Raw genomic sequence first — 13,706 nt, 5'->3', positions numbered from 1 at the left:
CGGAGGTGCAGGACAAAGTTGCGGGCCGAGAAAAATGAGAGGAGGAAGGAAACAAAGAAAGGAGAAGTAAAAAAAAAGAGATTTGATAGAAGAGGTGGAAAGTCAAGGACGAGTGAGATAATCACAAACACTTGTTTTTTAGTTCTTTCTTTTTTTTTTGCTTCATTCAACGAACGGAGTCAGCGAGTAAGTCAGTGAAGAGCGTGAGCGCACCGCCGTTTGCGTCCGTTATTCGCAAACAATCCCGGTAGCTCTAGTAGAATCGCTGCAGTACTGGGACACAACGGTGTTCTGGAAGAAATTTAGGTGTTCTGAAACACAAGCAAAGACTCCCAGCTTCTGTTTTCAACTTCAGAACATTCTAATGGACTCTTAGAATCTCTGAGAGACTCTTCTGTCTTGAGAACACGCCGATAGTCTATATGTACTTAATTTACTTAGTTATTATCTAGTGTTTAAAGGGTCCCTTTGCTCAAAAGAAGGTAGAGGGGGGCAGCTCACATGGGCTGTAGGTACATGTGTATGTGTATGCGGAGTGGGCTTATATTTGGTACATCGGGGACGAACAATATGATGACAGACCTAAAATTTCGGTTTATTATTACGTTGTACCGACTCATCTGGTGTAGATCGCTTTAAGTTTATGAAAACGTATGCGCACGAAACAATCGCACGAAACCACTACTGTTTATTCTGTGAAGAAATAAAACTTCATCAGTTGTTTATCTCTGTTGACTGTGATTTAATCAAACTATCAGAATAAATCTAGTAACGAATGATGATTGATTCCATGATATTACACGAGTGTAAACTTTTTATGTACTACAACAGCTTGAAAATTGTTGCAACAGTCAAACGCTGCTAAGCTAAGCGTTCCTTGTGATTCAGGTAGCAGCCTGATGTAACTGCAGCAGCCCAATGCATTCATTCACATATGCAAATGATGGCCGCAAGTGCGCGTTTTCTTTCACTGATTGTCTGCGTAGAGTAACTTCAGGCGCATGGGCATGTATTGGACGAGAGGGCGGGCAAGGGGTTCTCAGTCGCAATGCGCCATACTTGTCGATGGAGATGTACTACATTTATGGCGTCTTCCACAAATCACACCGGCACCTACCGGAGCGCCCTGAAGCACCGTTCGCTCCAGTAATAGTAGCGCCTGGGTACCCCGGTGCAGACGGGTGCTACTGTGGAAGACGTCATTAAACACCTTCAACACCCCGGTGTCAGTCTGGTGTCACATTGGTGTTACCCCGGAGTCACCCTGGTGTCACCCTTGTGCGCAGTGGTGCTAATGATCGAAAATGTCATTAGATTTGTAAAGTGCTGGCGTTTGTGACGTGCGTCCAACAGGTCCTCATACCCTTCCATGTCGAAAACAATGATTGCGCAGGTTGCTACTTCATGTTAAAGCACTACGAGAACGGCGAGCAGATCGAGACGAACGAGGCGTGCCTGAACTGCACGTGCGTGAGCAGCATGCTCATGTGCTACCTGCGCGTGTGTCCCTACGTCAAGCAGCTGGGCGACGACTGCACGGTGACGAAGCGGCCCGGCGAGTGCTGCCCGGACATCGCTTGCCCGGCCGGTACGTCCGAGCGGCCAGACACTTTGGGGGCGCATGGTACGGACCACGAGCACGTATCTTCTTAGACTAACCTAGGTCACCCATCCCGACCTCTTCCCTTGCACGCACGAAACCCCGGAGAGCGGTGGCAAAAATGGCGGCGAGCCGTACCCTCCCCCTCCAAAATGTCTCTCCCCCCTCTCCGTTCCCCCTCTCAACTCAGCACCACCCAGCACCCCCTTGCACACCTTTGGGAGCAGCGTGGAGCAAGCAAACCTGACGCTTTGCGTCTTGAGCAGATTAGATAGATAGATAGATAGATAGATAGATAGATAGATAGATAGATAGATAGATAGATAGATAGATAGATAGATAGATAGATAGATAGATAGATAGATAGATAGATAGATAGATAGATAGATAGATAGATAGATAGATAGATAGATGAAAGGAAGATGAAATAGGGAAGAGATAGAGAGGAATTAGGGAAACTGGAGGTTTACCGGAAGACAAGCTTCTGGTACGCTACCCTATGTTAGGCCTACACAAGGGAGAAGGGGAAGATGGGAAGGTAGAAAAGGTAGAGAAAGGCTGAAAGGTAGAGAAATTAATCAGCACAAACATTCGGTTTAATACCCTGCTCTACGGAGTGGAAAGGGGGAAAGGGAAAGATAGAGAAAGAGAAACTGCTCTGAGAGGGCAAAGTGCTGCTCAGGAACGTAATGCGGCTCGCCTGTGTTGTCTGGCACATCCCATCATCCCGGGCACAACCCTCACCCTTGGTGTCAAACGTGCGGAACCCCCCCATCCTGGGCGCCCCGATTCTTCCCCCAACCTTTTGGGTGTTCTTCCCCTGTCCTGGGCGGTGTCTTGCGTGAATGGATGGCTTCGCGGGAACACAACGCTTTGACGCCCTTGTCCTTCATGTTCTTGTAGGTCCTCGTAGAGTAGGACAGCAAGTGACAGCGGCACAATGCGGTTCAGCTTGGGATATATAGGGTCAGGTGGCCAGTCAGAGGTTTTCTAGGAAGGGGTAGTGGGCAACGTAAAGTTTAGGTATGTAACCCATTACTTAATAAGTGAATAAATAACGTTCTACGCGAAACTTTAGTCGCTTATCAAAGTACTATTTCTTCTACTTAGCCTTCTCTGTTCGATGAGATGGGACAATGAATAATTACGCAATTTATCTTGATCTATGTAGAAAAGTGTGCGACAGAACAAAATATAACCTTTATGAAACTAGTTCCCCTCGTTCTCGTCTATGGAAATCGAACTGCGCCCATGGAGGACGCAAGCTATTTACTAACTGGTAATGAAATGACATGATAAATAATGACGACTATAACTGCTAAACATCATCGGCAACTAGAGAAGTAGTGGTAAGGTGTCATACGAGTGCCGTAAGGGCACAGTGCTTACCCAGGGTGTGCTACAAAGCGTTGTGGTCCCCGAAGCGGTGTGCACCCCACGCTTTTATCTTCTGTGGTGCACGCCGTTACTAACCGCATGCATAATTTTTGTTGTTTTTGTTACCTTTTATTTTTTTCTTTGGCACAAGCTGGTGTATGTGCACTGTTCACCTCCCTGGCACGGCACGTAGGTTTGATGCGCCACTGGTTTGCACGTGTGAGACCTGTCACTGCCTGCACAATTAAAAAAATCACTCGGCTGAAGAAACATAAATCGTACAGACCGGCAGGGCTTAGCTGCACCGATAGAATTAGAATACGCAACTGTGCGCTGTTTTTCGCGCTTCAGGTAGTTGACCCTTCAGTAGCCCAAGCTGAAGAAGTGAAAAACGAAAGACATGCACGAATCGAGTCACGAGGATTACGAATAGGCTGTACACAAGCGGCAGGAAAAATCTAGCAGTTTTGTAAAAGCATCCAACAAAGAAAGTTTTGTCTTACTTAAGTTGCCTTTTCGTACATTAAAACGAGTGTAGGGCGCTTTTCAGTCTAATACCTGCGTCATAGCTTGGATTATAAGTCAGTGAGGCATTCACAGTCGGTAAGCAAAGGGAGTACTCAACACTTTTTTTTGTGTGTGAGGCGGAAAGAGTGCATTACACAGTAAACTTTCTTTCAAATCTCTCGTGGTTCTCTTGCGCTCCATTCAAACGTTTAATCAGCCTATGTCCAATCATAGTCAACTCCATTAGAGTGCCGTAGTTCAGGGGGACTTACAAGAAATATCTCAAGATGGTGTGAACCCCAGGAGGAGCAGATCAAACATTTCCCCGTGGAAACACTGCAAATGTGCCGAAGATCAATGTCGAAGTGATAATAGAAGATCAACTCCATATATATATTCGGCTTGGTGTGGCCAATAACGGAAGGCTAAAGTACTGCGATATTTAATGAAGAGAGCGTTAAGCTATATATTTTTTTTCGTTTTCATGTATGTCCAGCGGCACATTGCATGACTTACAGTTAACGACTACGACGTATTTGCAGTTAAGCGGACTGTTTAACCTGGTTAACAGGAAAAGAAAGAACGTTCTACACGAGTCACGCATGTGCATGCGTCCAGTTTTAACACGGCATGTTTTTGTTTTTTCAGCCGAGCTCGATTGTTTTTGCACGAGACAGGTCACTTTTTTTCCTGAGCTTACGGTTTCCCCGCACATGTGTTTAACCCCGTAGGCACAACGAAGGGAACCAGTTCCCCGCTCTGCATGAATACTGCACTGCCAACCTAGGACTAGTCGGAAGATACGATGTGTGGTTGCAGAATTGTACTGGAAACCTCAAGGGCAACACTGCCATGCAAGTAGTGGTCGGTTGTTTTGCTGAACCGTCATCACCAAATTGATGAATCCAATTTAAATAAGTCCGAAAATTAAACGATTCGCGAGGTGACCATAACACCTGAACAGCGCAAGGAATCGATTGTAACCGAAAGGCAAGGCGTTGACCTAGGTTTAGCCTAAATATCAGCCTTAAATCACCATCACCACAAACGCGAAAACGCTATCAAGAGAACTTTGATTGGTGCGCTGCTACTCTTAATTTGACGGGAGGTTCTTTTCCCATTTGCTTTGTTTGCTAGAAACCTTCAGCGAATGTAGGCCTGTGTGAGACTGCGCGATAGTGTATGATTTTTATAGTAACTATATTGCCTTAACGCTGCGCAGCATGCCGAGAAAATGTTATGAGGTCACCTTTATCAACCTAAACTTTCGAGCATGAACCAGGCCCGTAGCCAGGAATTTTGTTCGAGGTGGGGCACTTGCTGAAAACCTTGACTTTTTGAGAAAAACACCTATTTTTATTATTTATTTTTGGTAAAAACACCTACCTCACCAAAATTTCGGGGGGGGGGGGGAGGCCCTAGTGACCCCCCCCCCCCCCTCCCAACTCCTGGTTACGGGCCTGGCATGAACACAAACTTCAAAGTTGATTCTGTCAAGTTGTACTAGTCACCTGAAAAAATATACGCTACAGCACTTTTATGAGATAGCATCCCGACCGGAGCTTTGTTTGAAGCAAGCAGTTCTAAACAGAGGATCGTAGTTGCACGTTACCTTTAAGGTCCCGAACAACATATCTGACAAAAAAAAGCTGTCAAAAAGAATGCGTAAATTTCGTAGAGTTGCCGTGCCGGGTTATGCATAAGAAATCAGTACGTACGTTCTCGAAACCGATATCAAGATATGTTGTATGACATGGGACGAACTATAAAGCCTTGTATCATTTAACGTGGTGGCTTCAGCAAAGCAACTGCTACAGCGACGCTGCTCTTGCACATACGCAACTTTTATGTTGCATCTAGTTGTTACAGTGTGACTGATGAAGTATTACAGTGCTAGTGTTGAACTGTCGGTGAATGCAGTGCCTCTGGATGTCTTATCTTTCTGAAATGTTGAAGTGATCAAAGTGTACGTGATCTCGGTGAATGTACGTGCAAATATATCCAAGAATTTACACATCCAAAATGTGTTTTTTGTGTGCGTTTCTGTGAATATCACTATTGCCAATCATGAAGCTTTTGAAAATGTATGGATGCTGGTTACTGTTTTGAAAACAGCTTCACAGCGTATTGAGTGGCAGTGCCGAAAAAGTGGCCGCGCAGCGCAATATTCCTGTCAAGTTGCTGTTGACAATGCCGATGCAGCCGCTGCAGCCGCTGCTTGCTGTATTAAGTGACAGCGCATTGTTTCACCGAACGACTCCTGCACATAATTTCTAATAACAGTAAATCTAAACGAACCAACAAAATATGGATGCATCCTAGCTCGAGCCTAACAAGTGAATGAGGTAACAGCTACAAATTTATTGGTACAAAAATTATCTGGTAGTTTTATATTTTGAGACCCGCCGTGATATTCGTTGTGAAGAAATGAATACGAGATAAATAGGGCGAAATACGCGGATATAGCACGCGTTTCGAATATATCATCAGACATTCTTCTTTTGATGTAGGATATCATTTTACCTATGTCGTCTCGAAGCTGGCGGAAAACTACGACAAAATACAAATCAATAAGAGCCCACACAAAACGTAGCGACAGGGACGACACCGGGAAGCCGCTCTGACTTGAAACACATTTCGCTGCGCATTCACAGAGCAACGTTCACGATGCACAGTGCCTGCCCATGTACTGGTCTCTTCCCGCTGCTGCATGAACATGCATAAGTTGGTCCGACAGTTACGAGCACAATCACCGAGAAAAGTTAGCTTCCACGACAGGAAAGAGTAAAGCAACGCACTAACGCACAGACGCGGTTATCACCCAATTCACCAGTGAACGACCAACCTGTAAAGCAAGGCCAGTGGTGCACAAGATACACTGTGCAAGAAACAAACAGAAGAATAAAGTGTATGTACAGCTTGAGTGCCACAATCTTTGCCCTACAAGATACGCCTCAGTAGCCGCAGCAACATGCAGACGGAGACGTGGCGCACACGGAGGGTTCATATAGGATGGTAGTTAGCTTACAGCCGCGTACCCTTTCTCTGGGGCAATAAAACGCGACGCTGAAGCACTGGCGCGGAGCAAGTAAGCCAGCGTCTAAGGGAGAATATGCGCGCGGGCCTCGTTAATTGCAGTCTCCTCTCTATCGATAAAGACCGTTGCACTGACCCGAACCCTGCCACCGGTCAAGACGCTTAACCAGAGACTGGTACACTGGCAACAGCTCCCCCCCCCCACTTCCTTTCCCCTTCCCCCCTCAGCCAGGCTCCTTCCCCCTCCCCCTTTTCCTCCGGCTGTGCGTAAGAGGAGAGACGTGGACTTTGAAGGTCAACGCTCTTTTCTTTTAACCCTCGCCGCCAGAATGGGCTTACAGGGCAAGGTGAGCGAAGAGGAAGGGGGAAAGGATAAAAGAAACAAAAGGAGAGAGAGAGAAAGAAGGGGCAATAAATTCGTACCGGACACGCCACGCCAAACTTTCGAACGCCCAGCGTTCGGTCGGGCGGAGCGCGCGCACGAGTAGGTGTATCCAAAAGGAAACGTTTGGCCGTGCCCTTAGATAAGTATCTCGGCAGCAATGGAAGCATCGCCGAGAGAGAGAGAGCAAGCTTGAGCCCTGTTCGACGACTGCAGATTACTGCACAGCGAAGGAAAATACTGTGCCTTCTTCACGTAATACATCCTGAGATGTTCCCCTCAGCACTGTTGGTTCGCCGGCATTGAATGTGAAAAGGGTAGGCTGGAAAGGAGAAGGGAACACTAATTTCCCAAAAGAATGTGACCGCTGTGCGGAGTTTATGCTGGTGCGCACGATCGACGTTATATAAATAAGGCACGTTGGATGTATATGAGGAGTTCTCTCGGCCGTAGGTATATGTACTTCACTCCAGAGCGAGCTCGAGGCACACGACACTATCTCAGGATACGAAATTGTTAGTGTGTAGCACCACCCGCTTTTTAAAGGGTGCGTTCCTATAATAATCATCATTAGCTCCGACTGGCAGATGCGCTGGGCGTGTACGAGCGCGTGAATTTGCAATAATTTGCTTTTCGGATAACTTCACTAGAGGATGAAAAAATTGCGCTGCACGCACGAATGTTGTTTCCACTTTGTGAACACCGCGGCCTCCTCTCACATCGTTTCACATGTCCCGCTATACAGTTTTCCAACAGCGGTCCCAGAGACCCTTATTACTAAAAAAGGAAAACAAGAACGAAACAGCTATTTGTTGACCACCTTACTGACACGTCTTCTAACAGAGTTATTTTGGTCATTGACCAAGATAAGCGATGTGTGTACTATTTCACACATGAATACAAGTGCAGTCATCTCGGGCTGTTAACGTTGCTGTTTCGTATTTGTAGCAAACTCAAAGAACGCAAGAAAAAGGTTATACATTCGGCGTTTCGTGATTTTAATTTGACGTCACAACACAGAAAACTGGGCAATCATTTTTGTGAAAGCTCACGACGGCAGCGCCAATTGAGTTGGCTATTCGAAGTAAATGCTCCTTGCCCGATCAACGGAGGCGACGAGCCACGCGGAACACTGCGCGTTCAACTGCGGAACATACGGAGCACTGCGAAACACGGCAAGCCGTGCAGTATATGGTTCATTGCAAACGCCCGGCTCGCAGTGTTTCGCACGGAACACTGCACGTTATTGTTATGAAACTGGCTGTTCCTTAAAACAGGCGTATTGCAACCCTATATAAATAGACCCAAAACCTGCAAAAAGAATGCGTTGGCGAGAGATGCACTGAGTGTGAAAGGAACTTTCAGGAAGAGAATCCTATAGAAGGGAACGTCGGCATGCGGAGGCGAAGTTAAACGTGACGAATGGGAAATCAAACAGGCACGCCTGAAGACGCCTAGAGATCCCGCGCTTCGTGCTTTCACGCCATCCAGGGACACGCGGGCGCCGCCAAGCGCTGCGCCGGCGCAACCTCCGCGGCACAAAAATGATGAAAAACGAGGCTGCTAAATTGGAATATGCCTCGCACCGGATGGGACGTGCATCGTTAGCGCCTTCCATTTCACGAAGCAGGAGTGCCCGTCCGCGCTATGTGTGTACTGCCAGTTGGCGTCTGTAAGGAACCTGCCTTATTTAAAAACTGGCTAATGGAACGAATGAGGTTAAGTTAAAACGCTGGACAGTTGCCTGCGATCGGAATGGAAATTAATTGTCGGGCTTGGTATCTTTACCATCGCTTAACACCTGTCACGGACATGTCTTAATTAAAAACGGGTTAATGAAGCTAATGAGGTTAGGGTCAAAGGTTCGCAACAGGGGCGTAGCCAGAAATTTTTTTCGGGGGGGGGGGGGGTTCAAGCATACTTTATGTATGTTCGTGCGTGCGTTTGTATGTGTGCGTGTATATATACGCAAGCAAAATTGAAAAATTTCGGGGGGGGGGGTTAGAACCCCCCCCCCCTTGGCTACGCCCCTGGTTCGCAAGTTATCTGTGATCAGTATGAGTGAGTGAATAAACATTACTTCCTTTTTTAAGAAAGGTGAGAAGTTTGTTATCTGGCTAGGCGAGGTAAGATTCTCGATGTTGTACAGAACAAACATCATAATGAGTCTCATAAGCTAAACTAGTAAGAGAACTGGTAAATCTGTCTGTCAAGCAATGACTATTAAACGGTGCAAGAAAAATAACAAACAAACAAACAAACAAACAAACAAACAAACGAACGAACGAACGAACGAACGAACGAACGAACGAACGAACGAACAAACAAGGAAAGCCAGGTGACAAGGAAAGAGGAAGATTCGGTTTTACCGACCGATAAGAACGACATCCATAGGGGTTTGTTTCGAGGCTGCGTCGGCCTTCATAGATATCGTATAAACGTCACGCAGAGTACATGAACAGGCGCTTGCATTTGCTGCTAACGAAGCATCGTTATAAATGGAGAAAATTATTCCTGTTAAAGTCAGTGCCGTCTTTTATTGCCCTAGCATCCCTGCTTTGTTTGTTTCTCTGAACAGCACACTTGTCAAAATATTAACCAACAATCCCCCTCGAACAAGGCTGCAATGGTAGAGAGGGAGAGAGCCGCACAAGGAAACCCGCACACACAAAGAAACGCGTACTGTCGCTCCAGTGCGCGTCACACGCGCACCTCCTCTCAGATCGCGAGCCACGAAGATCATAAGCCGACGGAACACGCGCACAGGGGCGAGCGCATGTATATATAGCCGATGGGCGCGCTTGTTTCCCGCTATGGGGGTCCTTGTTTCGCACGCAGACCGCGCCGTCGGCGGTGAGATAAAGGCGACGACGCGTCTTCTCCCCCTTTTTTTTTTTCAAGGCTGCTGGCATCTAACAGGTGCTCCCGTGTATAATTTGCCGAGATTGGCACCATCTCGCTATCTCTGCTCGAATCTCGTCTTCTTCCTCGTTCCCCCGACCATTCTCTTTTTTTTTACTACACCTCCCAAATGTGTATACGTATAGCCATATCGATAAAGTTCATGCCTATGTAAGCTTGTTTTTTTGTGTTTTTTTTACCTGCGCGAGTGAAAGTCTGTCCGAAGTCGTGACCTATCGACCTTGTCAACGGTTTCTTTTTGGGGAGACGCCCAGAACGTATATGAAAAGGGCGAGACCGCGGCGTGCGATTTCTAATTCACGAGGATCACGCGAAGCCACGTCTTCCTTCCTTCTTCGAAATTTTTGTATTTCTTTCCTTTCTCCTGCTGTCCTCGCCAGTTATGTTATATCCTCGTTTTTTTTCCTCCCTCTCTCTCTTCTATGAATTCCGACGAAATATTCCAGGTGGTGTCAGGCGTGGTGCTGCCCTTGACATACTAACCAGTGCGGACAACGCAAGGCCGCAAAATCACTTTCGTTTAAAGGACTCTCTCTCTCTCTTTCTCTCTCTCCATCATATGTCGACACGAGCGCGACTGACATTAAAAAATATATGCGCACTACCTGATAAACACTGTCGAAGGTTAAAACGAACGTTACGAAGGCCAGTACATGCGAATTTGGAGAATGTGTACAGCATTTAATTGACGGGATTGAATGTAACGGTCGTATCTATAGAATCGCAGAGTGTGTTAATAGGCGTGATTTAACCTCACGATCGACGAGCTTACGTTTCGCGCTTAACAGCCGTGAGCGTACATAGCCTTGCAGCAGCAGCAGCGAAACGGTCAACAGTAATGTAAGGCTTGGGTTTTGATACGCTTGTGAAGGTGTTTTCTTTACCATAGTCGTTTATGCACCTGATATCTCTATTATTTTTTTAATAAAGAGTGTCATTATTACATGTTCAATGCTGTTCCACGTTTGTTGCTACTCAGGGTACGCCAGTGTGCTTCCTTTACATCCTATATTCTCAGAAATTCGAGTTCACCTTAATATTACTGGATACGTAGATTATGACGCGTGCAAACTTGTCGTCGAATGCTGCACACGGTTTAACATGTAATCTGCGATTCAAGTTGAAATGCGCGCGCATGCTTGCTCTGAAGAGCCCAACCAAGGTGGGAGAATGTCACAGATTCACATTTTTTGTGCCCGTAACCTACGTTATTCTCTATGACCTCAAGTTCGATTCAGCGGCCTTACATGACATAAAACAACGATATGATTATGAGGCGCGACAAATATTTCTTATAAAGTAAATCTCTCGCGGATTGGTATGTATAAAGGAAAAATGCTGCGCCACAAATTCAAGGCGATCGCGCTATTCAAGTGGCGCAATCAATCAATCAATCAATCAATCAATCAATCAATCAATCAATCAATCAATCAATCAATCAATCAATCAATCAATCAATCAATCAATCAATCAATCAATCAACGTGGCATAACTCAGGTTCCTACGATAAATACAATACCAATCAGGGAGTGTTTCAACGTGTTGCTGTGTCTTAACTACAAGAGCATCGTTTCTTGGAGTGGTTCGGAACTCTAAACGGCCACTAAGGTTTGAGCCTGCAGTTCTCCGAGAAGCGACACAGAGGCAAGCGTCTGCAACCGGGAGTTTCCCTGCTGCATTTCGTTTCAGTGCCGGTACCTACCGCCCTCTACGAGCCGGAAACAGAAGCTCCATTCGCCGACGAAGGAGCAGGTAAGTGCGTGCATTTATTTGCATGTATTTTCAAGGCAGCGAACTGCACCTCAAGAGGGCCTTTACCAATAACTTCAGATCTGCCATAAATTGATTGCGCGTTTTATTGGTGCACTTGGCGTTTAAAAAAAAATCTGTTATTTCATGCATGTTCTGCAGGCTAAAGAGTGACGGACGCGTTTTGCTTCGTGTTTTCTTCTTGCCCTGAGTGCTAAGAAACGGGGTCGAAACAGGGGCACGTTGATAAGGGACGGTGTTTTGCTTAACCGGCATAAGGCTGTGGTCGCAGCCCGTTACAAAACTGCAATCTATTGTTCTTAACGTGGGCAAGATATTCCAAATATTTCATTAATTTAACACGCCAAGTGAATTTCCACGCTAATAGAATTTTCTCCTTGAACTCCTGTAGACCATGCAGCTCGAAGAAAGAGCCAGTAACGTGTGTCATTCTGGTTGTGTGCAGTTGTTTTTAAAGAACAAATTAGACGTTCTTACATACGATAACTCTGACAGTAATATTTACTCTACAGGAGCAGCAATGATATTTTAGCTCAGTATGCAGTCGTACGTTCACAATGATCATTAAGTCATTTTCCTTATTGGGGTTATAGTTATAAGTTAAAAACAGCAATTTCGCTGCACTGCTTCCTAACGCGTCCGTAATATCGTACATAGCGGAATGTAGATTGGGCTGGTAGCGGCAAGTTGTACGTCATATTGCACGCTAATGTCGTAACACGAAGTGTGCTTGGCGCTCCTGCAGGATGCTACATCGACGGCAAGCACTACTCGGAGGGAGCGCGGATGCCCAGGGACCCCAAGAAGCCGTGCGAGGTGTGTTACTGCATCCGCAACAGCAGCGCCTGCGTACTGCAGGACTGCGAACTTCACGTGGACGGCTGCTCGCCCGTGTTCTCCAGGCCCAGCTGCTGCCCCACAAGATACAACTGCAGTGAGTATAGTGTCCCCGCCATCGTCCCTGTTTATTCCTATAGAACAGAAGAAAGAAAACTCTGTTGAACGTCTTTTTCCTTCTATTCTATGGTTTTACTTTCGCTGTCTGTCTTCTATTCTACAAAAATTCTGAAGTCGAAGCTAATCCTCGACTTAGGTGCCTCTTAGCGGCACTCGTACCTCGGCCTTCGTGTGCCCCGTCGTATTCCTTGGGTTAAGTTCGAGTTTCGCGGGCTACCAAATCGGATCTCAGAGGCCATGTAGAAAGATGCGCGTCGTTGAGACCTGCTCCGCCAGATGCCGCCACGATCTCAGCTGTTCACAACAAAAGCGTCTGCTCTTTCAATGAACTCATTCAATTAACTTTCATTAATGATGCTAAAAGTTAATTGGCCCTTATCTTAAGTAAACTGATGCTCCGATATCATATGTATCCAATATAATTCTTAACTTGAATCAGAACCGTCGATTTCGTTCCAGTTTTATTTTAAAACACATTTTCAGAATATTCGGACAACCGGAAGTGTGTCCTCGTCCGGAAGTGCTTTGAGGAGAAACAATAGCGTCACTCATTGCTCGTACCACTTAAAAAAAAAAAGAAACACGCATTCATTGCGTTCGCGGAATGTTACTCCGCAGGACGGCTTTGTCGCATTAACATAGCGTTAAAGGAGAAGACAGCTTTACAAGCAAATATAAGGAGTCGATGATTTTGTGTGCACAATTGACCAGATGAGTGCGGATATATAACATTAAGAACAAAAAAAAATAAAAAGCACTGAGCGTACACAGCTTGACAGGTACTCTGTCGTGAGTGGCAGGTGAGAGATGCGCACTAAGTATTTAAGGTGACACTTTAACGATGCACACTCGACAGAGTCGACACAAACTAGTATTCATTCAGGCTCCTAGACGAGAACGTACGCACAGCTACTTTTGTATACCCTCGAAAGCATGAATGATGCTTTCGCGGGTATACAAAAGTAGCTGTGTATGAAACGTGCCAGCGAGATGCCCGCTAATATGCTGTCTTTTTTCTTTCTCACGAAATAGCTGTGGAAGCGGCCACTACAGTTCCTCCTGGTCTGCTGTCAACTGAGGCTCCTCCCATCGGTAAGTAATCTCTTGACGATTTAATTTAGTGGTGCTTTCTGGCCCAGACGTAATTTAGTACTG

At 46.0% G+C, this 13,706-nt stretch overlaps 1 protein-coding gene across 1 annotated transcript in view; it reads left to right on the top strand.

The window, feature by feature from the left end:
* The window catches only part of LOC119391205 (mucin-2), a 148,351-nt gene that overhangs the window by 105,903 nt on the left and 28,742 nt on the right, over window positions 1-13,706 (top strand). Inside the window, exons 4-7 of the mRNA XM_049415194.1 lie at window positions 1,394-1,624; window positions 11,514-11,576; window positions 12,340-12,528; window positions 13,584-13,643. Coding sequence (XP_049271151.1) covers window positions 1,394-1,624; window positions 11,514-11,576; window positions 12,340-12,528; window positions 13,584-13,643 — 543 coding nt within the window. The remainder of the gene's footprint in view (window positions 1-1,393; window positions 1,625-11,513; window positions 11,577-12,339; window positions 12,529-13,583; window positions 13,644-13,706) is intronic.

This window comes from Rhipicephalus sanguineus, chromosome 4 (genome assembly GCF_013339695.2).
Source record: "Rhipicephalus sanguineus isolate Rsan-2018 chromosome 4, BIME_Rsan_1.4, whole genome shotgun sequence".
NCBI lineage: Eukaryota > Metazoa > Arthropoda > Arachnida > Ixodida > Ixodidae > Rhipicephalus > Rhipicephalus sanguineus.
This window is presented reverse-complemented; position numbering and strand designations above follow the sequence as displayed.